Source organism: Gossypium arboreum, chromosome 10 (assembly GCF_025698485.1).
Source record: "Gossypium arboreum isolate Shixiya-1 chromosome 10, ASM2569848v2, whole genome shotgun sequence".
Taxonomy (NCBI): Eukaryota; Viridiplantae; Streptophyta; class Magnoliopsida; order Malvales; family Malvaceae; genus Gossypium; species Gossypium arboreum.
This window is the reverse complement of record NC_069079.1, coordinates 128,504,592-128,531,469: the sequence shown is the minus strand read 5'-3', so window position 1 is coordinate 128,531,469 and position 26,878 is coordinate 128,504,592. Positions and strand designations below refer to the sequence as shown.

General features: G+C 32.5%; 4 protein-coding genes across 5 annotated transcripts; 2 read left to right on the top strand and 2 right to left on the bottom strand.

The window, feature by feature from the left end:
- Positions 1-2,840: 2,840 nt before the first annotated feature.
- On the top strand, positions 2,841-6,394 carry LOC108464289 (serine/threonine-protein phosphatase PP1 isozyme 4). 2 transcript variants are annotated; one of them, XR_008272267.1, is made up of 4 exons: positions 2,841-3,294; positions 3,784-4,343; positions 4,424-5,368; positions 5,945-6,394. XR_008272267.1 is itself a non-coding variant. In XM_017764504.2 (4 exons), exons 1-3 carry the CDS (start codon positions 3,093-3,095, stop codon positions 4,607-4,609), a joined length of 948 nt encoding a protein of 315 aa, XP_017619993.1. In that variant the 5' UTR covers positions 2,841-3,092; the 3' UTR covers positions 4,610-4,654; positions 5,945-6,394. The 2 variants fall into 2 exon arrangements, 1 of the variants encoding a protein (XP_017619993.1); XM_017764504.2 differs by having other exon boundaries at positions 4,424-4,654.
- Positions 6,395-8,461: 2,067 nt separating this feature from the next.
- On the top strand, positions 8,462-14,066 carry LOC108464181 (protein NEDD1-like). The gene is made up of 10 exons (XM_017764326.2): positions 8,462-8,891; positions 9,226-9,338; positions 10,187-10,447; positions 10,535-10,639; positions 10,711-10,776; positions 10,937-11,158; positions 11,453-12,022; positions 12,532-13,128; positions 13,304-13,480; positions 13,567-14,066. Exons 1-10 carry the CDS (start codon positions 8,735-8,737, stop codon positions 13,672-13,674), a joined length of 2,376 nt encoding a protein of 791 aa, XP_017619815.2. The 5' UTR covers positions 8,462-8,734; the 3' UTR covers positions 13,675-14,066.
- A 1,290-nt stretch (positions 14,067-15,356) lies between these two features.
- On the bottom strand, positions 15,357-17,923 carry LOC108464182 (probable disease resistance protein At1g58602). The gene is made up of 2 exons (XM_053020363.1): positions 17,802-17,923; positions 15,357-17,760 (listed from the first exon to the last, which is right to left on the bottom strand). The coding sequence occupies exons 1-2, from the start codon at positions 17,921-17,923 to the stop codon at positions 15,360-15,362; spliced, it is 2,523 nt and encodes an 840-aa protein (XP_052876323.1). The 3' UTR covers positions 15,357-15,359.
- A 5,531-nt stretch (positions 17,924-23,454) lies between these two features.
- Positions 23,455-26,544, bottom strand: LOC108464507 (putative disease resistance protein At1g50180). Its single transcript, XM_017764844.2, has one exon. It carries the CDS (start codon positions 26,109-26,111, stop codon positions 23,715-23,717), a length of 2,397 nt encoding a protein of 798 aa, XP_017620333.1. The 5' UTR covers positions 26,112-26,544; the 3' UTR covers positions 23,455-23,714.
- Positions 26,545-26,878: the final 334 nt, after the last annotated feature.

Sequence of the window (26,878 nt, the reverse complement as noted above, 5' to 3'; positions counted from 1 at the left end):
AACCCACATATTGTCTCTTTGAGTTTTGTCTTTCTTGCACACTTGTGGATGATGTTTCAAACATGTCTCAATGAAGACAAACATTACCCCCCAAACCCCCTTTTCTTAAGACAATTTTTTGACATAATCACTTGTTTAGTCCTTCTACTTTAAAAAAAAATCATTTTAGTTCTTCATTTAATTTTTCTATCTCGTTTAGACTTTGAACTTATCTTATTTGTCAGATCAACTCAAAATAGATAGAAAAGTTAAAAACACATTCTAAGAATACTTTAGATTACTCCTCCAAAAGAACAAATCACAAGGAGTCTAATTTTTTATTTTCATTTGTCTTAATCGCATTCGAGATATATTTAAGGTCAAATTCTAATATTAATATCTATATAATAATTTGCTTAATTTTAGTCCATTTATTTTTAGTCACTAAATTTTTTAAAAATTGAAATTTCAGTTTTGATCCAAATGATAACAATTAAATTCGTCAGGTTAAATTCTGCTATTGGTCCTGTATTATACCTAAACTGTAGATTTAGTCCAAGTTTTCCTATTTTATCATTCTTAGTGTCTATACTTTTCAAATTTTAAAATTTTAATCTTGACATAAAAATGACAATCGTTAAATGCATTACCAAACATTTGTGAATAATATATGGAAATAATAAATTGACATAGCATTATAAATATGTTAATATGTTTTCCGCATAATATTTTGGAAATAACATAGCTCAAATTAATGAATTTAATAGTTACCTTTGGTCGACTGAAACTTCAAAATTGAAAGGTATAAAGACTAAAAATAACAATATTAAACTACAATAATTAAATGCACAAATTAAGTATAATACAAGACTGATATTAGAATTTTAACTATATTTTATATACGCTATGATTCGTGGGTAACTTCATATATGATTTTTTGATAAATTCATGTATACATGTTATGTTTAATTATGGATTTAATTAATTCCTCTATTTTATTTTGTAATATTAATATGTTGGAAGTGATAATATTATTAGTTGGATAATTTGAAGTGAAGAAGGGAGTTTTTGTCAAAACCAGTGGCGGGTGCCATAACTTCTTTAAAATGGTAAATTTTCAATTTAGGTAATGTATAAAATTTTAAATTAATAATAATAAAATTGCACTTTACCTTTTCAAAATGATAAAATTTTGATTTAATCATTAAAAATTATAAAGATATAAACTATTAAAATGATGAAATTACAGTTTTATTATTGTAAAAATATACAATTTAATTTGTCAAAAAAAATTCTAACTCCGCATACTTGATCAAAACAACATTAATTTTAATTTATCAAAATAAAGTTAACATTTAAATTTATCATTGGTTGAAGAAGATTGGTTAACTCTCCCACATGGTTGATTGAATTTCCATTCTATTTTGATTATACGAGTGAATAATACTAAAGTATTATAAAAATAATGTTTCAGGCAAAATGCTATAGAGAAAATGTAATTTAATAAACTACATATTAATTTCCCTATGTTAATTGAATATCACATATGCAAGTATATTTATCGTAACAGGTAATATAAAAGGTCGTTCTCGCATAGAGTTATTATTGATCATAATTCTTATCACCAACTATTACTCTACAACTTTTTCAAATAAACCAATAATTGGATCTGAAAACTAAAACTAGTAAATAAAATTAATAGAGCAAAACTTGAATGAATAATCAATCAATAATAAAAATTTAGGACTACAATTTTATTCACTATATTAGTTAATTGTTTTATCTCCGTCTAATTTATCTTAATAAAGTTGATTCTTGAGCTTGAATATTAAAATTCTCTTAATTTTTTTTTAATTTAAGTAACTAATTTAATCTAATTATTATGCTATATTCCTATGTCGATAATTTAGACTAAATCGATTAAGAACAACCCAATTTTGATTACCCAAAGTAATTATGTATATTCATATCTTAATTAGGAATAAAGATTTAACCCATCTAATTTAAATCCGAAGTTATTTATTTTACGCTTAAAACGAAAAATAAATTTCTATTTTTTAGGTTTTCTTAATTAATAATTAGTCAGATTATTATCAATAAAGAATAAATAATCAAATTTTTATCAACAATAAAAAAATGAAAATAGAAAATTTCAAGTAATGGAAAAATAGAAAAACTTTTCAAAAGAAAAACAAGAATTAATCATGAAAAAAAGGGAAACAAGCAAAAAGAAAAAGAAAAAATTGAGCTTTCTTGTTGACTTTCTGTGAAAACTTGATGTTTGAAGGCTTTGGCGGCTTCTCTTATTTTCCCACACAATTCTAGCCAGGTAATACCTGTTTTATACTCTTTTAAGATTTACAACCTTAAAAAAGAATATTTTAATAGTGCCGCTCTAGTAATCTTTCGTAGAACTGAAAAATCATCTACCAAATTAGTCATATAATTCGCACATTCCTACGGACATGCCATGAATTAATTTTATTGAATCTTAATTCACTATTAAAAATATAAAATTATTACTAATTAAATCTTAACTCGATTGAGATAAATATTATTATCAATGTAAGAGAATAGATATTAAAAATATAAATTTATCTATTCGAGATAATATCAAAATCTAAACATAAATCCTATCCTAAAAATCTTTATCATTACACTTAAAATTTATCTCATTATTATTATTATTTTAAATTCTTTATCTCAATAAAAAACACAAAAAACAACAATCAAACGTGAACCCAAGCCCACATCACGAGAAATGAACCGGCCCAAACGGTCTAATAAACAGTATCTCGTTGAAAACGACGTCATTTTAGTCATCGGTCTTCCATTATTCATTTGAAAAAGAAGGAAACCAGTAAGATATTTCTCTCTTGAAACACCCCCACAAAAAAAAATTTCTAATTATTATTTTATTTTCCATTATCTTTCCCACTCTTTTTTTTTCGTTTCTCAAAAAAATAAATTTATATTTAATTTCTCTGAAAAAAGATTATTACCATTTTCCCCAAGCTCTTTCTCTCCCTAACAAAAAGGGGTCGTTTATCTTGTTCCGTTTCGGTTTTTTTAGGGTTTCGTTTAATCAAAGGCCGTTGAAGGAGGACGATTTAATGGCGGCGGCGACGGCGCAAGGGATGGACCCAGCGGTACTAGACGATATAATCAGACGGCTGACGGAAGTCCGATCAGCCAGGCCAGGGAAACAAGTGCAATTATCTGAATCTGAGATCAAACAGCTTTGTGTTGCTTCGAAAGATATCTTCGTTCAACAACCTAATTTGCTTGAACTCGAAGCACCCATCAAAATTTGCGGTAAAGTTTTTGGGCTTTTTTTAAAATTTTTTTTTTCGTTTTTAGCTTTATGTTTCGTTGGGGTTTGTTATTAGAAAATATTTTGTGGGTTTTGAAGGAAAGCTGAGGATTTAACATGTATTAAATAGGTCGTGATAGATTTGGTAAAGATTGTAGTTTTGTTAGTGTTAAATAATATAATGTTTTAGGGAATAAGATTCTTTTTAAAAAAATGGGGTTTCAATATTTAAGATTTTTGAACCAGATAGAGGTGATTTTCACCTTTTTAAAGCTTAATTTATCCTTTTTTTGGAGGTGGAAATTGGGTTCCTGTTGTTTTGTTTTAACTGTTTGATTGATATATGAAGCAAATAAAATCATATATATGACATGTTTGAATACGATTGTAAATTCGAATGAATAGAAATGGAGATATCATTCAAATGGACTTAATAGTACTACCATCATTTTCCTGTATCTTAATTGTAATTTTTTTGTTTTTGTTTTTAGGTGACATACATGGGCAATATAGTGACTTACTAAGGTTGTTCGAGTATGGGGGTTTTCCTCCTCATGCTAATTACCTATTTTTAGGCGACTATGTTGATCGTGGCAAGCAGAGTTTGGAAACTATATGTCTTTTACTTGCTTATAAGATTAAGTACCCAGAGAACTTTTTTCTATTGCGAGGAAACCATGAATGTGCATCTATTAATCGGATATATGGATTTTATGATGAATGCAAACGACGGTTTAATGTGAGGCTGTGGAAAAGCTTTACTGATTGCTTTAACTGTCTTCCTGTGGCGGCTCTTATAGATGACAAAATATTGTGTATGCATGGTGGTCTTTCACCTGACTTGACAAACCTGGATCAAATTAGAAGCTTATCTCGTCCAACTGCAATTCCTGACACCGGTTTGCTGTGTGATTTGCTCTGGTCTGATCCTGATAGAGATGTTAAAGGATGGGGAATGAATGACAGAGGAGTTTCGTACACCTTTGGTGCGGATAAGGTGTCTGAATTCTTAGCAAAGCATGATTTAGATCTTGTTTGCCGTGCGCATCAGGTTGTTACTTGTCTACACTTTTTCCACCCGTCTATTTAGTGTTGTTTAATTTTGATGGTAAACTGGTTATTTTTGTGTAGGTTGTGGAGGATGGTTACGAATTCTTTGCTGATAGGCAACTTGTTACAATATTTTCAGCACCTAACTATTGTGGTGAATTTGATAATGCTGGTGCGATGATGAGTGTCGATGAAAACCTGATGTGCTCTTTCCAGATTCTCAAGCCAGCAGAGAAAAAAGCAAAGTTCATGTCCACTAAAATGTAATGGTTGCTGCTATCAACATTTAATGGCTTGCAAGTCTTTACGAAGGTCAGCTAAATAGAGTTGTTTTTGTTTTCTTTAAATTCTTTTTCCTTTTTATTGATGATATTTTTTTGGCTGCTGACTGCCATTGTTTGTCGTTTACAACATATCAATCAAGTGTTGCTATTATGTGGTTGTGAGTGTACGAATAAATCAAGCTAGTGACTTCAGCTGACATATTGATTTTAATGTATGTATTAGTGTCTGAACACTGATATACATCGCAAAGATGTGCTATGAGAGAAGAGAGTTCGAGATATCCTTATTCATTAATGGTTGTTACTTTCCTCTGTGTTTACTTTAGAAGTTTTCAGCATTTTCAGGTATCTCTTATGTTTATGATGTTAACAAAAGCTTTTAGGTGGCAATAATATTGAGTCATTATCAGAATCATTGTTATTATAAAGCACTTTTTATTCAAACCAATCGTGAAATGTTCATAATTTCATTTGATGGTCCAACTTCAGAAACTAAAGAAAATACCTTCTTTGACCTCTCTTTCTCTCTTTGAAGATTCAGGCTGTACGATTATCTGGATCACCTCTAAGTAGAGAATATTCAAAAGTCAAAAAAGGCTTCTAATGGGGAAGAATGGAAATGATTTTCTTTCTATTGTATAATTTAGTGATCAACCCCCCTCTCCTTAGTATCTACTTGCTGGATTGTCCACCTTCTTCTCCTTCAATGTACTCTTTTGTCGGTTCTGAATATTGGTGATTGGTAATGAGATTTTAGTTTTTTTATTGTCATAATGCAACATTCAAAACAATGAATCTTTTTTCTCCTTAAAGTCATATGATGCTTATTGTAATTGTTAATTATGTTTCTTATTTTCTTTATTTACCTATATTTGCTATTCATTTGGTTATTAATGTAAAAGTACCATGAAGGCCTTTGTACTAGGAGTCAAATTGCATCTTTCCCCCTTTATTCAAAAAATGGGCAAATTAGTTCCTGTATGTTAGATAAAAAAAAATAATTCTTTCTGTTAAAAATTTGATCCATAACTACTGTAAAAAAACCGGTGTTGCTGACTAGACAGTTACACATGGCATGCCATAATACCTCATGTTGACGTATGGGGACCAATTTTAATAGTAAAAATGGATGAAATTTTTAATAGAAGGATCATTTTGCTATTTGACCTAACGTACAGGGACTAATTTACCCATTTTTTGAGTTGAGGGCAAAATGCAATCGTACTCGGCCTTCATGGTACTTTTACTGATATTAAATGTCATAACAACAATCAATGCTACTTTGTGTTATTTATTGTCTCTTTTTTCTCTGATGTAGTTATCCATCACCCTCCAAAAATGGTTGAAACTGAGGACTGCTGGCACCCAAACTTTTGCTAGGGGAGATGCAAGTGATGGCTCTATGGATACCGTTTGTAGGGTAAAAAGGTTTACAAGTCTGCTTTCGTGTAGCATAAGCCGCCACTGTATTTCTCTTAATTCTTCTTTATTTTCCACCTCCATGTTCTATCCTTTTTCTTTATAGCAGTTAATCTGCGGTTCATGTATAGATATATCTGGTCTGACAGCTCATAGTTGTGCTTTGAGTTGTTGGAACAATAAAATATGGCCGCTTTCGTCTTCAAAGGATTTTTTCGTATTTCGCAGACTTTTTGCTAATTGAGATGTTTGTATTGGGTATGTTTAGGTGCAATCAAATGTTATGAGATGATTAGCTGCAATTAAGAGCCTATTGCTCACTTGTAATGATTAATTTTGTTTTTGAAGATTTATCTGTCTCTTTGGTGTATGAGAATGACTAATGCTTAAGTGGTAGCATCATGAATCTACATGGTGACCCCGTTATTACATGGTAAGAAGGGGTAAAGAAAATGCCCGGAGCTATTTTTCGAGCATCTTATTGCGAGTTTTATATAGAAACCTCATAGCCAGAGAAGTATAGGCTAGCATTTTCAGTGCTCTTTGCTAATTGGGGGCTCCCTTGGAATATGCATGTTGGGATGGGAGGGATTTCCCACCTTGTTGAAGCGCTCCTCTCCCTCCCGCCATGCTTTCTGTCATGATCTTAGAAACGAACCATGAATCTCATATCGACTAGGTACGGAAGTGTTTACAATATCGTCGACTTGTGAGGTGTCTCTTGCTGTTCAAACTATGAGGTCGAAGGGGTCAAAGCGGGTAATATCTTGTAGATTGGTGTTGATTGGGGGGGCTTCCTTGGAATGCATGGTGGGGGATTTCCTAATGTGTTGAACTGGGTTCTGTGTCATGATCTTCAAAAGAAAATCATGAATCTAATATTGATTTTTTGTTAGTATTCAACTTAGTATTTTTAGTGTTCACACTATGGTCAACTTGTGAGGTGTGTTTTGTTTACGTAGCTGTAAGGTTTAATGCGTCAAAGTCTGTAATATATAAGCAAGTGTGGGCATCATTTTCAACTTGTGAGGTGTTTTTGCCTGATAAAACCCAAAGGTCTAGTAATTGAGGTGCTAATTGATTTGTCTTAATATATATATTTGTATTCTTTGATGTGATCCAATGCTAACCTTTGTTGGATCGAATGGTTAGGAAGTCGATGTTGTTTAAGCAAAGGATTTAAGTTTGGAGAAAACATTAAGAGTTAATTTTATTTTAGGGTCTAACTTGATTTGAAATTTAATTGGAGTCTAATGTGACTTGAATATTAAGAAGTTGAAATTTAATTGGAGTCTAATGTGACTTGAATATTAAGAAGTAAAGGTTGGTCAAGGAACCAAGGTTTTCAACATTATCGAGATATTGATTCGATTTGTCTATTTGTTTTGATTAAATAAATTATTAAAGGGTTATAAAAATAAAAAAATTAATCCAATTGATTTAAATTTTTTATAAAATTCAATTGGTACAAACTGATTTTTGATTAGTGAATTAATATTGGTTTTGTTTGAGTAATTTCTGTATCCTAGAGGGTCCAGTGCACGGATTGAACCTCCAATGGATAAAAGAAATTTTCATTTTACTCCATTATTATTATTACTCTAGTGTAATAATAATTTTAACTATTATTTAATATAACATGATTCTAATATCTTATTATTTAATGTAAATATAATATAGGTATATTTTATATTATAGTATTAAATTTAAATAGTCTTTAATAATTATTTTTTATTTTAATTTCCTCATTGTTACATTTGAATTCAAAATTATTTTTATTACTAATTTTAATCTCGGATATTTTACTAAAAAGACCCATTTCTAACATTATTTATGGAAATGGACCACTTAAAACATTATTTATTGAAATGGTCTAAAAAATACAAAATGTGCTTATGTGGAAGCATTTTAAAGAGAAATTTTAAAAAAACGCTTTCTCGTGGGAGCGCTTTTACCATGTCAGTAAAAGCGTGCTGACGTGGAAGCACTTTTATTGATATGACAAATAATATACAAATAACTCAAAAACTTAAAAAAAACACAAGTTAAAGCGCACCCACGTCAGCGTGCTTTTGTCATGTCAACAAAAATATGCTGACGTGGTAGCACTTTTGTTGACATTGCAAAAATGTTCCCACAAAAAAGCGTTGTCCTAAAATTTTCCCTTATAATGCTTTCACATAAGTAAGTTTTGAGTTTTTTACCCCTTTTCGATAGATAATATTTTAAATGGCCAATTTTCATAAATAATGCTAAAAATTAGTTTTTTTAGTAAAATACCCTTTAATCTCGTCATTACAATAATCAATTTCACTCCAATATTTTCTAAAATCCATTTTTAAATAAAAATAATTTTTCTTCAAAAAATTAGAAAATGAAAAAAAAAAGGGCGCCCAGTCTTTCCCATCATTTCTACACTCTTCAAAATTCAATTTAAAAAGTTGAAAAAAAAAAGGAAATAAATTTAAATTTGTTTCGACCCCCTCGCTTTCTTTTCTTTTGCGCTTTGACGTAGGGTTTACTTACACTCTTTTTTCTTTTTTTCTAACCACCAGATTCCAATTTAAATCAAATATTTTTTCAAATTAATTCCCATTCTATCTTCTTCATTTCTTATTATTTTCGTTTAAATTTTAAGTTTTTACTTGAAAAAATATATCTTTCCTTTTACTAAACGAAAGAGATTATAATGAATCTACCGGATCCGTCGTCGGAGTTACTAGCAGCGAGTGGCGGCGACACCGTGAAGATATTCGACATCAAGCTTGAACCGAACGATCCTTGCGTTTTAAGTTACTCGCCTTCTCCGAGTTGCATTGTCAACTCAGTTAAATGGAACCACACTAGTAAGCTCGTTTTTCTTTTGTTATTTTAAAATTAGAGCTTTTTATTTATTTATTTTTTCACATATCTGCTGCTACGATCTGTTTGGTTGCTGCAAATGTGGTTTGTTTGTTTTTTTTTCTTTTTTATTGGATAAAAAATGTAAATTGAAATTAATAATATATTGAATTGAACGGATTAAGTCCGCATTTTAACTTAAATAAGTGGAATTTTTAAATTTAGAACATTACTTAAGATGAATTTAGCAATTACGCTGGGAATTTAAGTATTTTTTTTTTTGGATTTATTTGTATATGGTTGTTTGAACTGATTCTGGCTGAGAAAATGTTATGGCAGATTTAGTGGTGGCGAGTGCCGGAGAGGATAAGAAGATATCCTTGTGGCGGAAAAATGGGCAGAGGATTGGGACAATTCCGGTTGATGGGACTGATAGTGGAGATAACATTGAGGTAATCCTTCTCTGGACTTAGTTAACTGTTGAATATTGTTGAAATACTTTTAGTTTTATTGTTTTGAATCGAAGCGAAAATTTTTTTGGAGTTGTATATAATGTTCATTTCCAGGTAGATCATGCATGTTAAATTCCAAAATTGTTGTACTTTATGTTTCTAACCATATTGTCATGCGTAAGGTTTTTAGTTGTGAATGCATACATCTCGAAATAGAAGTTACCAATAGGATGTGTGTTGTGGATTGGCAGCTGACTTAAAAGATATTTTGAATAAAACTCATTTTAGATTATTAAATCATGAGTAAATTGAGTTATTTATGAACAAAAGAGAGAAGTTTCATGCTTTCTGAACTTTCTTCTTTATTAATGTGGACGAGTTGTGCTATGCATTATTGTCTGTAGTGTAGGACTATAATGAACAAAATATCATCGTGACTTGAAATTTCTGTCTATACAATTACCATATGTTTCTAGCTGACATTAGTGGAGGTGTTTAGCAAGAGAGGAGGATGTGCTTAAGTAGCATGTACAGATAAGCTTGCTTCAAACATTTAGCACTTTGCATTGCATCTGAATGATGTCCTTTTCCTCAAATTTGATGTCATAATGCTTTATGAAAAAAAAAAAGGGAAAAAAAAGAAAACGAGTTTGTGGCCTCATTTGCGAAACTAAAATCCTCTAGTTTTTGACTCAACACCCAAAATTGATTATTCGTTGATGACACCTGAAATTGCTTATCCATAATGTCAAGCCTTGATTAGTTTACTTGGTTACTGAAGTTATATATAATTATTTCCATGGCCTTCTTTGTCAAATTAACAAGCAGAATATCCCTTTTATTTACAGGAGTCCATTTTAGCTATTAGCTTTAGCAACAAGGGATCCAGATACATATGTTCAGGAGGAAGTGGTCAAGTTGTGAGAATATGGGATTTGCAGCGGAAGCGTTGCATCAAATGGTTAAGGGGTCATACCAGCTCAATAACAGGTGTTATGTATAACTGCAAAGATGAACACTTGGCCTCCATCAGCCTAAGTGGGGATCTGATACTTCACAACCTTGCTTCTGGGGCAAAGGCTGCTGAATTAAAAGATCCTGATGCACAGGTTGTTGAGTTTGTTGCATTTGGGTGCTTATGTTAAGTTCTTAGTCATGTTTGCAAGCTAATTTTCCTCTGATGGATTTAAGACCAGGAACTAAAGGTACTTGATTATTCGCGGATTAGTCGACACATTTTGGTGACTGCAGGTGATGATGGATCTGTCCATTTATGGGATACCACTGGTCGTAGCCCAAAGGTTCTCTTCTCTCTGTCTGTCTTAATATTCTTGATGTTCTAAGCATATATGTAATCCACTGGCTTTTACAGGTCTCTTGGTTGAAACAGCACTCTGCTCCGACAGCTGGCATCAGTTTCTCACCCTCCAATGATAAGGTCTCATTGTTTCTTCTTTTCCTTATTAAGGCTTAATTAAAGGAATAGGCTGAGCTTTTCTGGAAGGTTGAGATGAAGGAATTTTTTTTTAATGGTTAAGACATCTTTCAAAAATTGATAAATATTCTGATATTTCAATTTTCTTTTTCCTTTTCAACAGATTATTGCTAGTGTTGGGTTGGATAAGAAGCTATACACTTATGACTCAGGGTCTAGAAGACCCTCAGCTTTCATTTCATATGAGGCACCTTTTTCTTCATTGGCATTTAAAGATGATGGTTGGACACTGGCAGCTGGTACTGGTAATGGTAGAGTGGTGTTCTATGATATTCGGGGAAAACTACAGCCTTTTACTGTTCTTCGTGCTTATAGTAGTTCGGAGGTTGGTTATCTTTTGCTCTATTATCACTTTTTAATATAAAAAGGGACCCAGGCCCTGATAAGTTCTTGTAGTTTGCACTTGCTTTCTATTTTCCCCCAAGAACTCTAACTTGATATGGAATTTTGAATGGTATTTGTATAATAGATCATGTTCTGTAGTGGAACTAATGATATTAATTGGATGTCACTGCTTGCTTGTTTGTGCTCCAACTTCAAAGTGTTTTGTGTAAATGGAAAGTAATAAGCCTTATTCCTTTAATCATTTTAAATCCTAAGTGTTTATAGCATCTATCAGGCTCTTTCAAGTTTATGTTGGCAAAGATCAAAACCAGCCATTGTTAATGAGAGTACTTGCACTGCTGAGACTGCTCTTTTGGGAGGTGCAATGGAGGATTCTGTTCTTATGCCAGACCCACTTCCATCTGTGACATCAACAAGCCTTTCATCATCCACAGCAGTTTCTGGTTCTCGTATCACTGGCCGTTCAGGTCCTGCAGAAGTATCTTCTCTTACTAGTAGTAGTGGATCAACATCAAGCACACTCAATCTCTCTTCTTCTCTCGAAACACCAATTAGAAGCCATCTATGGCCAGGTGGAACACTAACGAGATTACATGCTCCTCGTTCTACATTCAATTTCAAGGATGATATGGAGGTATTTTCCCCTCTTGTGGATGTTCATCCTATTACACCCTCGCTGGATAAGCTGTGGGATGGTCATGATGGTGCAAAGAAAGAGCACCTACCCAATGATAAGAAGCCATCCTCCCTGCTGTTTCCTTCTAGCAGGAGGTTTGCTTTTGCTGATGATGGAGCTAGTGATCACCCAATACTTGATTGGAAGTCCAGTTCAATGTCTCAACAGGTTTTTTGCTTTTTGCTTTTTTGTTATTGATAACAGTAATGCATAACATATTTATTTTGATTTTTTTGTACAAGATATTACTTTAAATCTTCATGATAATGTTCTGCTAGTTTCATGCAAGTATATGAGTTGATCCTAAGTTGTCATTTTTGCATAGAATGGGAATGTGGTTTTTTTTTTTTGCATTATGTTGTATGTTTGGAGCATTATGAGTGTTTGTATTAACAAGTCCAATAGATCAACTGTGTTTTAGTATGGCTTTGCATGTTTTGAGGATTTCTCTGATTTACAATTGCAGACAACTTATTATCATCTGCAGGAGGATGTCATTTCCAACAACTTTCATTTCTCTTAATAAATGAATTAGCTGAGCTTGATTCACAGGCTATTATATCGTATGTTCTTTAGTCATAGAACTGTTTCTGATACTTAATTTGGTTTTTTGAGAGCAATATGGCTTTTCGGTCTTTTTCCCCATAATGATGTTTGTACACCACTTATCTTTACAGGATGTGACGAAGTCTTTTACAGCATTGGAATCTACCCCTACACCGTCTTCCAAGAGTGAAGAGACTTCCATCACTCCTCCAGAAGCTTGGGGTGGTGAGAAAATATCTGACAAATTTGCTCACCTTCGCCAGCTGCCATCTCGTTTTGGGATGCCAGCTTCTGGTGGTCTGACAACGAGCTCTATTTATGCTGGACAAGATCAGTCTTCAATGCTCAGTCAGACCAGTTCTAACCTGAGCTATGAAAATTTGCACACGAAAGATGTCTCTTCAAATCAGGAGACTTCTTCATTGGGATTTCCTGAACATTTCTCCTCGAGCTCCATGTCTGCTTTATCTTTTGGTTCAAAAGGCATTACTAGAGCTGGCAGCCTTGACTCACCAAAACTAGCATCTTTAGCACCGCCTCGAAGGTTTTCAACATATGCTGAGAGAATTAGTACTACATCTGCTTTTAGTGATGGAACATCCCATTTGGTGGCTTCTCCAAAAACAAAGAAAACGGGAGCTGAAACCAGAGAAGAGCTGTTTAATAGCCTGTTATCGAGGTCTGATTCATTGACTGCAGCGGCATCAGGAGTTCTTCCAGCAATGAATGTATGATATCTGGTTTGGTTAAATAACTATTCACTACATTAATTTCTCTAATCACTTTGGTCTTTTTGTGCATTTGAGTAGTGAAGTCATCCTGGATGAAGGATTTTTACGAATTTCTATATATTTCATAGTTTTTTTTCTGGGCATGACACTGCATTGATTGTGACCATAATAGGGAGGAACATTACAACCCCCCAGGGCATCTCAACAAGATCCCCAACAAGGAAGCAACTTTACTCTTCAGCTATTTCAACGAACTCTAGAAGAAACCCTCGATTCATTTCAGAAATCCATTCATGGAGATATGAGGAACTTGCATATTGAAATTTTAAGACAATTCCACATGCAGGAGGTATTTTCCTATCATCCTTTCCTTTATGTTGCTTTGGCATTCATGTACATATTCTCAGCTCTAATTTGCGGAAATTATTGGAACAGATGGAGATGTCTCGTGTGATGAGCTCCATATTACAGAACCAAGCTGAACTGATGGAAGAGGTTAAGTCTCTCAGGAAAGAAAATCAGCAGCTTCGTCAATTGCTTTGAGCGCTGATTAAACAACATTATCGTGTCAGGTTAGTGAATGCCTCTTCTGATCACCTTGCTGTAACTTCTGTTTCATCAGTAGGCTTGTCTTATATCAGAGTAAAACTGCTTACAAATGTGAGGCTAAGATTTTTACGTTTCAGAAACATGTATATAAATGCTTCTTGGTTGATTGAAAATGAAGCATTTAACACGGTTATCTTAGTACATAGAGTTCCCTGAATTTACTACATTTTGATTTGTGTAACCTTATTAAAACAAGTCTTCAATAGAAAGTTGAGTCGCTACTTTGTTCTTATTGTTTATAGCAAGAATAAATTATGTGAAACTCAACTTTCTTAAGCACACAAACTTCTGTGAATTTAGATTAAAAGAGAGTTTAGTTCACAAAATGTTTGATTAACCTGACAATTAGCTCATTACTAGATATGTTACAGTACTGTGTTTGGTTCAAGGTAAAAGTTGAAATAATTTAGACTCAAAGATATTTAATTATCGGTTTGTTCTTAGTAAATAGTAAATGAGTAAAAAGTATTTAATACTTTATGATGATTTTGATTAAAAAAAACTTTATGGAATGATTAAAATCATTGATTAAACGGTTAAAAGTTTCAAAATGATTAATGTTGACTCTTTTTATATAATATTAGGGTGGGGATGGGCGTCATATAGTTTGAACTTGTGTTAAACGGGTACTTAAAAAAAAAAAAAATTCATCATTCCACATAAGTCAAGTTTAGTATAAATCTGTTTTATACATTTTGTTAGAAGAAATTGTACATATTTTTGTTATGTCGTATAAAAGTATACATGATATATGTTTTGATTAACATTGTATCATCTAATTTTTAATTGAAATAGTGAGTTGTAAATTTAAAGGGGTTGTTTAACTATTTAAACAATGAATTTAACAATTTAACATCGAATGAGTTATTTAGAATTTTTTTTTTTCCGGTTTAAATTAGATTAATTTCAATCAAATAGATGCAAATGAAGAACCAATTAATAAGAAGATAATTTTTTTAGGAAAGTAAGCAAATTGGGAGGCCTGAGGCGAGCATTAGATATATAGCAAACGATCACTTCATTCAAAGCTCATACTATATAACAATCCAATTCTTAAAAGAAGTAAATAAACACACTTAATGAAATTGGATATCTTGGCAAAGTGCATTCCAATGCAGGTTAGATAACCTACATCAAGAAGAAAAATGGTATGTTTATGTCATCATCTCTTATGTATAATAATTAAAAATATGAAATAATAAAATGATATTAAAATTTTAGTTTTTCTAGAAAATGATTAGAAATTCTTTTTTTTAATATTTTAATTACAATTTTATGGTAATTAAAGATATATTCTTCTATCATGTTATTTTATCAATATTATATCAATCTCTAACTCTATGAGTGAAAAGAAAAGAAAAAGAATGCAAAAATTATTATTTTATAGAAATAAATACCTCAAGTGATATTGGCTCTGATTATTTTGGGATCAATTAAATGTGGATGGAGGAAATGTGGCGCACTTTATAGAAATCCTCTCCTTCTCTTCTATTTATCACTTTAATTCTTTCTTTTAATGACGAAGGCATTCTCGTTAAATTCAATTCTTGGAGAGTAATAATATACCTCAATCCTTCTGGAAACATCCTTAAACTATAAACATAGGCTAACTCCAATTCTCAAAGGCATGGCATTGCACTTTCTTCTATTTTCCACTCCTTCAACTCAGTTAAAAGAAACATTCTAAGATAATCAAGTTTAGGAAATCCATTTGCAGAGCACACCATTTTACTCCCAATATATGCTTCTTTCAAATGGAGAATCCTCAAATGACATAGCTTTTCTAATACGGCCATTGGATCTTGGCTCAGCTTACAGTCAACTAAAGTTAATTTGACAATATTTGATGAAAGAAATTTCAAAACATGACCGCTCGGATTTGGCTCATCTTCTATCTGCCCCCATAATTTCAGTTTGGAGAGGTGATAATATTGAGAAAGGGGTTCCAAGTCTGGGTGTGAGACATCAAAAAATCTTAAGGACACTGACCCAAGGCGTTGCAATTTGGTTAGCAAGATTAGGGTAGGCTTCACATATTTTGCTCTGGTAAATACTATTTCTAAACTCTGAATATTAGTGCACCTAAGCACCGCATTATTTTCAACCGGCTTGTCATCCACCACTATGAACTTCAAAGTTTCAATATTTTTTGAAGTGAACCCTTGCCGCAAACGAAATCCACATTCGGGGTTTATCTCATCCACTTTTATTACAATATGCCTTAAACGTTCCAACTTAAATACTCCATCTGGAATTACAATGTCATAACAAAACTTGATGTATAAAATGTACAGACTCTTTAACCTGCCAATAGATCGCGGCAAAATTAATTTGTTATTGTAGTATAACTTCAAGTATCTCAAATGTCGGAGATTACCAATTTCAGTCGACACATGCCACCACTTATTGTAGTTGCCCCTTTTTGCAAGAGTCAACACCCTTAAAAATTTGAAGCTTTTGTATTTTGAAATGCATAATTCTATCAATTTCTCATTCTGAGAAAACAACAAAGAACGTAATTTTGGATGCTCTCCCTTCAAATAAACTTTCGATTTACTAGGATGAATAGAAATTCTTCGTAGCATAGATTCTGCCAATGTCACTTCAAGTTCATGCAGCGGTTGTTGAATAATTTCCACGAACTTCTCCTCTCTTGCTTTCTTCATGCACAAGTCTCTCAAGAGATCATGCATTCGACATGTCTCCACATTTGTTCCTGTATAGTCTCGCCTGCTAACTTGAACCAAGCTCCTATCTATAAGCTCTTCTAGGAATTTTTCGCCTAAATCCTCCATCAAGAATTCTTTGTTTTCCGGAATGAAACCTTCAGCGATCCATAAACGAATGAGTTCTTTTTTCGGTATCTCCCAATCTTCTGGATAATGACTAAGATACAAAAAGCATGGTTTTAAAGGATAAGGCAAGGCATTGTAGCTTGAAACCAAAATTCTGTTCACTGCACCATATTTACGATCTTGGTGTGAGAGCTCATTTAAGTGTCCACGGATGTTTTTGTGAACCCTCTCCCATTGAGCCAATGACTGTTCTGTTGCTAGCAAGCCTCCCAACACAACAATTGCTAAAGGCAGACCTCCACATTTTTTCACCATCTCTTTTCCAAGCTTCACAAATTCTTCTGAGCAGCATTGAGAACCCATTTTGCTCCGTGGGAATGCTTTCTTACACAAAAGATTCCAACTTTCATCATCTGTAAGAAGTGGGAGCTCCATGGGAGTGCTCCAAGGATCGGCACGTGAAGCCACATTTTTTATTCGTGTTGTGAACAATATTTTGCTTCCCTTTCTTCCTCGTGGAAAAGCAGGTTTAAGAATATCACAATCCTCGCTTCTCCAAATATCATCGAGGACCACCAAATACCGCTTTTCTTTCAAAGCATCAAAAAGCGTTCTCGTCAGCTCAATTTCGTCCATTTTCTCAATTTTCTCTCTTTCATCGTTAGAAGGAGAGAGAACTTTCTTCAAGACACTAAGCAAAACTTCTCTCCGCTTACATTGTTGAGAGATAGAAAACCAAGCCAAGAAATCAAAATGGCGTCTCACATCAACATGATTATATACTTTTCTGGCAAGAGTAGTCTTACCGAGGCCCCCCATGCCGACTATGGAAACTACGGCGTGGGATCTATCTTCTTCTGTCATCAATTTGGTCATGACATCCTTGGTGCTAACCTCCAAGCTAACAACGTCCTCTTCCTCGACATGTGAGTATGCCCTTCCTAATCGTTGCTGCACCTTGAAAATTGAGCTAGAGCCTTCTCCATCACCGGGTATCTCAAAAGCTGGAAGATTCTTGGAAATGTTTTGGAGCTTGGTCTTGATTGCTTTGACCTGCACCCCGATTTTGTGCAGATGATAAGGTTTGGTGAAAGTGGAGGTGAATCTCTTGACAATCCCATGAGAACCTCGTTGATATGCTGCTTTAAGAATAAAATAGTCGATGACATCTTCAGCATCATAAGCAAGATCTCTGATTTCCGACACCCGATTCTGGAAAGCGCATCTTGTTCAAGATTGTGATCTGCGTCCTTCAAGAAACACTGCATTCGCTTCAGTTCAGCCCTTAGGCTCTCAACTTGATCTTTGACATCTTTGAGGAAAACAGCTTCATGGATGAGTAAATCTGAAATTCTTTCAACAACTAAGGACACAATAGCCTCTTCCATTTCTCCTGCTGGCCCAGAACAGATTCCACAAACTAATTGGCAAGTATTAGTAGATTATTTTATGTATTAGTGGTGGAAGTATTTCCCTTTATCAGAAGTTTTGAAGATCTATTTTTGGGGGTGAGGTTTGTAGTTATTTTTCTTTGGACAGTAAATAGCTGAAAATATTATTATTATTATTATTATTATTATTATTAATGTGAAGAAAACATAAAGTTATCATCACTGACATTACTAGGCGAACCTCAATTCAATTCTTCCAAATTATTATAAAATTTTAAAATATTATTCAAATATTCAAAATTTTCATTATTAAGTCTTTCTTAAAAGTTTGACTAGTGAAGTTCAAGCTGCAATTTAATGAATAAAACAATAGATCAATACTCATTAACAAGTAAAAAATATATATTAAATCAAATCAATATGATGATCAATATCGAAGAATGAAGAATAAAAGTATTTAAATTATAGTTCATATACTCATTAACAACTCAATGACTTCAATAAAAATATTTTATAGTTTAGTGATCATTTGTAACTTTTTAAAGTTAATTGATCAAAATGTAAATTTACTAGTAGTTTAGTGACTTTTAGAACAGTTTACTCCAATTATTTATTATTTTCGTGTTATTTTTCATATAATACCTAAATTACCCATAAATAAACTTCACAATTGTTAAAGTGGAAGATATTAGGACAATATAAAATTTTATCAAGAATGAAAGAGAAAATTGATGAGTGAAAGAAAATAAAACAATCAGGGATGTTTTTTTAAGAAGAGAAATTTATTTATTTGAGGAGGATACACATAATTTACATAAAATAAGATTCAAACTTATACTTAAAATTTCAAAATTTATAAAATTACAAAATATTATAAAATTATTATAAAATTTACATAAAATAAGATTCAATTCAATTCTTCCAAATTTACATAAAATTTATAAAAGTTATAACTATTTGAAGGTATCTGTTTTAGCCACCGATCTATTCAACAACTTTTATTTAAGTCATTAGACTATTAGTTTTTTTAAAGTCCGATTAGCTAGGTTAAAATGACAATTTGATGAATGATACAATGGACCAATACTCATCGATGAGTAGAATAACATATATTAGATCAAGTCAATCTGATGGTTGAGGCCGAAGAACGGAGAACAAAACTATTTAGATTTGGATTCATAGATACGTGACATTTGAAGTTGTTTCATGAAAAAAAAAACTTAAACTATAGAAAAGCAGGAGTAGAAGAGTTAGCGGGCAAACAATGAAGGCCATATGGTAGTGATTTTAACAACTTAATGACTTAAAGAAAACTTTTAAATAATTTAATAATTATTTTGTAACTTTTTAATATTAAACGATCAAAACGTAAACTTACCAGTAGTTTAATGACCTTGAATGTAGTAAAAGTTAGTGGAGTCAAAGAGTTTTGCCTCACCAACATACTATGTCAGTAATCGAGATAAAAAATTATTTTTTTAGTAAAACTATGTAGAATGACATCACCTATATAAATATTAAAAAAATACCATTATTTTTGAAAAATTAAGAGACCTTAAAAAAAACCTTTTTCTAGTAAAATTAAATAATTTGACGCTACCAATTTCTAAAATTATCTTCCTCATCCATTCTGAAATGTGGTTTTTTTATGTCACTTATATATTTAATAAAAAAATCATTTTCATAGATAATTAAATTTTTTGAATTATTTTTTAAAATAAAAACAAAATTGCTAGGTGGACAGAAAAAACTATGGGTGACAAAATTCCAAAAGCGCCAACAGATTTTCCACACATTGGAAGTAAAAGTTGTTTGCAATTTCTACATCGGAAGCCAGGTTGTGGGAAACTGACATTAATTAGTAGGTCAACCCTCCATTTCATTTCTTCCAAATAACAACCATTTGAACACCCAACTGTCGTTGCTCATAATTGATAGCATAAGACCAAAACAAAAAAAAAAATAAGTATTTTGTATAAATTATACTCAAATTTACTAAACTATTAATAAATTTATATTTTAATTATTTAATTTAAAAAATTACAATATAGATATTGAACTATTTAATAGTTTTCATTTAAATTATTAAACTATTCAAAAAATTTTGTTTAATTCATTGAACTATTAAGTTCTTTTTTTTAAAAAAAAAAAGACAGTTTGGCTAGTAAGATTCAAGCGACAATTCGATAAATAGTTCGATAAATCAATACTCATTAATGAGTAAAAAAACATATATTAGATCAAGTCAATCTGATGGTTGGTATCAAAGAACGGGGGAGAACTGTTTAGATTTTAGTTCGTAGATACGTGATATATAAAATTGTTTTATGAAAAGAAAACTCAAAATTGCAGAAAAGTAAGGGCAAAGAGTTCATTATTAGTGCAAGCAATGTGAAAAATAGAATATCATAAATCTTTCCTTAAAATCCATAAACTTAAATCGATGAAGAATCAATTAATGTTGAGCTTCTTTGCAGGCTTGCATTTGGAGATGAAAGAAAGCATCCAACCCTACCAGCAACAACATGAAAATGGTATATCATCTTTTATTTATACTAATAATAATGATAAAAAAAGAATATAAAATAGAAATTATGAAATGATATTGCAAGTTTCTTTTTAGAAAAAAAAAAAAGCAGAGAAGAGATTATTATTTTAGAGAAATAAATTCCTAATGCACCTATTTAGATATAAGCAAATTACTGTATTTGGATAGAGGGAATGTGGTGTATCTCATAGAAATCTTTTCCTCTTTCATCTATCACTTTAATTATTTCTTTCAATGACCAACTCATAGTTATTTCTTAGAGAGTAGTAATATACATCAATCCTTCTGGAAGCATCTCTAAACTATTGACATTGACCAATTCCAATCTTTGAAGGCATGACATTGCGCCTTCTTCTATTACCCACTCCTTCAACCCTGGTAGAAATCTCATTTCAAGAGAATCAAGTTTAGGAAACTATTGGCAAATCATATAATCTTACTCTCATCATATGTTGAATTCTCTAACTTCAGAATTCTCAAACAAGGTAACTTTTCCAACACACCCATTGGATCATGGGTCATCATGGAGTCATCTAAAGTTAACTTGACAATACTTGACGGAAGAAATTCCAAAACATGATGGCGCTGATGTGGATCTTCTTTTATATGCCCTATTAACTTCAATTTGGAGAGGTGACGACACTAATAAAAAGGTTCCAAGTCTAGATGAGTTGACTTGTCATGGTTAATATAGTCAAGCAAACACATGTACAATGACCGAAGGTGATCCAATATGATTAGCAATAGTAGGATAGACTTAATATCTTTTGAACTCTTAAATATTATTCCTAAACATTGAATATGGGTCAACCTAAGTGCCTCATTATTTTCAAAAAACTTCTTATTTACCATCATGTGCTTCAAAGTTTTAATATATTTTGAAGAAAAGCTTTGCCACAGGAGAAAACAACTTTTTTAACAAGGGTATGTATACCATTTCATCACAAATTGCCTTAAACATTCCAACTTGAATACTACATTTGGAATTACAGAGTCATAATGGCATTAGAGGTACAATGTGTGTAAATTCTTCAACTTTCCAATAGCCCATGGCAAGAGTATTTTGAGTTTGCATCTTAACCTCAAATGATGGAGATTACCCAATTTCACTTGACACATGCCGCTCTTCAACATTCCTCGTAAGTTTCAAGAATGGAAAAACTAACGTGAAATTGAGAAATTAAAAGGGAAAATTTGAAACAAAAAGAATCAACAGAGAGAGAAAAAAACTAGCAGCAACAAAACTAATGTTAAAACAAAAGAAGAGTGGAAAAAATAGGAAAGTGGGGAAGTTGGACATGGGATGGAAAGTGGGAGAATTTTGGAAAAATATTTTTAATTAATTTAAAAAAAATATTATCCTAACCAACATAATTTTTTTGATAACCTATCAATTTATTCAGGATTGCTTCGTCAATTGCTTTGAGCGCCGATTAAACAACATTATCGTGTGAGGTTAGTGAATGCCTCTTCTGATCACCTTGCCGTAACTTCTGTTTCATCAGTAGGCTTGTCTCATATCAGGGTAAAACTGCTTACAAATGTGAGGCTAAGAATTTTACTTTTCAGAAACATGTATATAAATGCTTCTCGGTTGATTGAAAATGAAGCATTTAACAGGGTTATCTTAGTACATAGAGTTCCCTGAATTTACTACATTTTGATTTGTGTAACCTTATTAAAACAAGTCTTCAATCGAAAGTTGAGTCGCTACTTTCTTCTTATTGTTTATAGGAAGAATAAATTATGTGAAACTCAACTTTCTTAAGCACACAAACTTTTATGAATTTAGATTAAAAGGGAGTTTAGTTCACAAAATGTTTGATTATAGGACAATTAGCGCGTTACTAGATATGTTACAGTACCATGTTTGGTTCAAGATAAAAGTTGAAATAATTCTAAACTCAAAGATATTTAATTATCGGTTTGTTCTTAGTAAATAGTAAATGAGTAAAAAGTATTTAATACTTTATGATGAATTTGATTAAAAAAACTTTATGGAATGATTAATATCATTGATTAAACGGTTAAAAGTTTCAAAATGATTAATGTCGACTCTTTTTATAAAATATTTGGGTGGGGATGGGCGTCATATAGTTTGAACTTGTGTCAAATGGGTATCTGATAAAAAAATTAATCATCATTCAACATAAGTCAAAATTAGTATAAATCTATTTTATACATTTTGTTATAAGAAATCGTACATATTTTTGTTATATCATATAAAAGTATACATGTTATATGTTTTGATTGACATTGTATCATCTAATTTTTAATTGAAATAGCGAGTTGTAAATTTAAAGGGTTGTTTTGCTATTTAAATAATGAATTTAACCATTTAACATCTAATGAGTTATTTAGAATTTCTTTCTTCGGTTTAAATTAGATTAATTTCAATCAAATAGATGCAAATGACATATTAATAAGAAGATAATTTTTTAAAAAAAATAAGCAAATTGGGAGGCCTGAAGCGAGCATTAGATATATAGCAAACAATCACTTCATCCAAAGCTCATACTATATAGCAATCTAATTCTTATAAAAAATACATACACACTTAATGAAATTAGATATCTCGGTGAAGTGCATTTCATTAGATATCTCGGTAAAGTGCATTCCAGTACTGATTAGATAACCAACATCAAGAAAACAAATGGTATGTATATGTCATCATCTCTTATGTATTATAATTAAAATATGAAATAATAAAATAATATTAAAAATTAGTTTTTCTAGAAATATGATTAGAAATTCTTTTTTATATTTTAATTACAATTTTATGGTAATTAGAGATATATTCTTCTATCATGTTATTTTATCAATATTATATCAATTTCTAATTCTATGGGTAAAAAGAAAAGAAAAGAATGTAAAGATTATTATTTTAAAGATTATTATTTTATAGAAATAAATACCTCACTTGATGTTGGCTCCTTTTATTTTGGGATCAAATAATATTGATGGAGCGAATGTGGCGCACTTTATAGAAATCCTTTCCTTCTCTTCCATCTATTACTTTAATCCTTTCTTCCAATGACGGAAGCATTTGTATTAAATTCAATTCTTGAAGAGTAGTAATATACATCAATCCTTCTGGAAGCTTCCTTAAACTACGAACACTAAACAACATCAATTTTCGAAGGCATGGCATTGCACCTTCTTCTATTTCCCACTCCTCCAACTTACTTAAAAAAATCATTCGAAGATAATCAAGTTTAGGAAATCCGTTTGAAGAGCACATCACCTCAAATGACATAACTTTTCTAATACGACCATTGGATCTTGGCTCAGCTCACAACCAGCCAAAGTTAATTTGACAATATTTGATGGAAGAAATTTCAAAACATGACCGTTTGGATGTGGCTTATCTTCTATCCGCCTGAATAATTTCAGTTTGGAGAGGTGATAATATTGAGAAAGGGGTTCTAAGTCTGGGTCTAAGCCATCAAAAATACTTAAGGACACTGATCTAAGGCGTTGCAATTTGGTTAGCAATATTAGGGTAGGCTTAACATATTTTGCTCTGGTAAATACTATTCCTAAACTCTGAATATTAGTCCACCTAAGCACCGCATTATTTTCAACCGCCTTCTCATCCACCTCTATGCACTTCAAAGTTTCAATATTTTTTGAAGTGAACCCTAGCCGCAAACGAAATCCACGTACGGGGAATATCCCATCCACTTTTATTACAATATGCCTTAAACGTTCCAACTTAAACACACCATCTGGAATTACAATGCCAAAACTAGACTTGATGTATAAAGTGTACAAACTCTTCAACCTGCCAATAGATCGCGGCAAAATCATTTTGCCATTGTAGTAGTATAACTTCAAGTATCTCAAATGTTGGAGATTACCAATTTCAGTCGACACATGCCACCACTTTTTGTAGTTGCCCCTTTTTGCAAGAGTCACCACTCTTAAAAATTTGAAGCTTTTGTAATTTGAAATGCATAATTCTACCAATTCCTCATTCTGAGAAAACAACAAAGAACGTAATTTTGGATGCTCTCCCTTCAAATAAACTTTCGATTTACTAGGATGAATAGAAATTCTTCGTAGCATAGATTCTGCCAATGTCACTTCAAGTTCATGCAGTGGTTGTGGAATAATTTCCAAGAACTTCTCCTCTCTTGCTTTCTCCATGCACAAGTCCCTCAAGAGATCATGCACTCGACATGTCTCCACATTTGTTCCTGTATAGTCTCGCCTGCTAACTTGAACCAAGCTCCTATCTATAAGCTCTTTTAGGAATTTTTCGCCTAAATCCTCCATCAATAATTCTTTGTTTTCCGGAATGAAACCTTCAGCGATCCATAAACGAATGAGTTCTTTTTTCGGTATCTCCCAATCTTCTGGATAACGACTAAGATACAAAAAACATGGTTTTAAAGGATAAGGCAAGGCATTGTAGCTTGAAACCAAAATTCGGTTCACTGCACCATATTGACGATGGATGTTTTTGTGAACCATCTCCCATTGAGCCAATGACTGTTCTGTTGCTAGCAAGCCTCCCAATACAACAATTGCTAAAGGCAGACCTCCACATTTTTTCACCATCTCTTTTCCAAGCTTCACAAATTCTTCTGAGCAGCATTGAGAACCCATTTTGCTCCGTGGGAATGCTTTCCTACACAAAAGATTCCAACTTTCATCATCTGTAAGAAGTGAGAGCTCCACGGGAGTGCTCCAAGGATCGGCACGTGAAGCCACATTTTTTATTCGTGTTGTGAACAATATTTTGCTTCCCTTTCTTCCTCGTGGAAAAGCAGGTTTAGGAATATCCCAATCCTCGCTTCTCCAAATATCATCGAGGACCACCAAATACCGCTTTTCTTTCAAAGCATCAAAAAGCGTTCTCCTCAGCTCAATCTCGTCCATTTTCTCAATTTTCTCTCTTTCATCGTTAGAAGGAGAGAGAACTTTCTTCAAGACACTAAGCAAAACTTCTCTCCGCTTACATTGTTGAGAGATAGAAAACCAAGCCAAGAAATCAAAATGGCGTCTCACATCAACATGATTATATACTTTTCTGGCAAGAGTAGTCTTACCGAGGCCCCCCATGCCGACTATGGAAACTACGGCGTGGGATCTATCTTCTTCAGTCATCAATTTGGTCATGACATCCTTGGTGCTAACCTCCAAGCTAACAACGTCCTCTTCCTCGACATGTGAGTATGCCCTTCCTAACCGTTGCTGCACCTTGAAAATTGAGCTAGAGCCTTCTCCATCACCGGGTATCTCAAAAGCTGGAAGATTCTCGGAAATGTTTTGGAGCTTGGTCTTGATTGCTTTGACCTGCACCCCGATTTTGTGCAGATGATAAGGTTTGGTGAAAATGGAGGTGAATCTCTTGACAATCCCATGAAAACCTCGTTGATGTGCTGCTTTAAGAATAAAAGAGTCGATGACATCTTCAGCATCATAAGCAAGATCTCTCATTTCCGACACCCGATTCTGGAAACGCGCATCTTGTTCAAGATTGTGATCCGCGTCCTTCAAGAAACACTGCATTCGCTTCGGTTCAGTCCTTAGGCTCTCAACTTGATCTTTCACATCTTTGAGGAAAACAGCTTCATGGATGAGTAAATCAGAAATTCTTTCAACAGCTAAGGACACAATAGCCTCTGCCATTTCTCCTGCTGGTCCAGAACAGATTCCACAAACTGATCTGTAAGTATTTGACAAACTCAGTATTAGTAGAATATTTGATGTATTAGTGGAGAAGTATTTCTCTTTATGAGAAGTTTTGAAGAGCTGTTTTTGGGGGTGAGGTTGGTAATTATTTTTCTTTGGACAGCAAATTGCTGAACTTATTATTATTATTATTATTATTATTATTAGTGTAAATTACACTTTTGGGTATCTAACAAAATAGTTATCTTATTTTTATTTCAGTCACTCAACTTTTAAAAAGTGACAAAACAGTCCCTTTTACCGTTTTTCGTTACAGACGTAACGATAAAGTGATGTGACAAATGACGGCGCTTAGCTGGCCGGTTAGCACCAAATTAAACAGCCATATCAGTATTGATTTAGGATTTATATTGTAAAATAATAAGAGAAGAAGATGAAGAAGAAAAAGAAGAAGAAGAAGAATAAGAAGAGAAAAAATGGAGATGCTTGGAGATAAAATAGATGAAAAACAGGTTCCTTCCTCTGTAAATCCTATTAGACTTCAATTTCCCTTTTCATAAATCTTTGGGTTTTCATGGTGGAAATCAATTTCAATTTCCCCTTTCATAAACTGTGACTTACCTCAAATCTTACTCTGTTTTCATCCACTAATTTAACAATATCAGCACCAATTTAAGGTTGAAGAAGAGAAAAAGAAGAAAAAAATGAGGAGAAGGAGGAGAAAAAATATAGATGCCTCCAATGAGGCTTATGGTCTCTCATTG

Coding starts and splice junctions, on each gene's coding strand:
- LOC108464507 (XM_017764844.2), bottom strand. CDS start 26,111: ATGGCAGAGGCTATTGTGTCCTTAGCTGTTGAAAGAATTTCTGATTTA.
- LOC108464182 (XM_053020363.1), bottom strand. CDS start 17,923: ATGGAAGAGGCTATTGTGTCCTTAGTTGTTGAAAGAATTTCAGATTTA. Junction 17,761..17,801: donor AGGGCTGAACTGAAGCGAAT/GCAGTGTTTCTT, acceptor ATCTTGAACAAG/ATGCGCTTTCCAGAATCGGG.
- LOC108464181 (XM_017764326.2), top strand. CDS start 8,735: ATGAATCTACCGGATCCGTCGTCGGAGTTACTAGCAGCGAGTGGCGGC. Junction 8,892..9,225: donor AGTTAAATGGAACCACACTA/GTAAGCTCGTTT, acceptor ATGTTATGGCAG/ATTTAGTGGTGGCGAGTGCC. Junction 13,129..13,303: donor GAGTTCTTCCAGCAATGAAT/GTATGATATCTG, acceptor TGACCATAATAG/GGAGGAACATTACAACCCCC.
- LOC108464289 (XM_017764504.2), top strand. CDS start 3,093: ATGGCGGCGGCGACGGCGCAAGGGATGGACCCAGCGGTACTAGACGAT. Junction 3,295..3,783: donor AGCACCCATCAAAATTTGCG/GTAAAGTTTTTG, acceptor TTTTGTTTTTAG/GTGACATACATGGGCAATAT. Junction 4,344..4,423: donor TTGTTTGCCGTGCGCATCAG/GTTGTTACTTGT, acceptor ATTTTTGTGTAG/GTTGTGGAGGATGGTTACGA.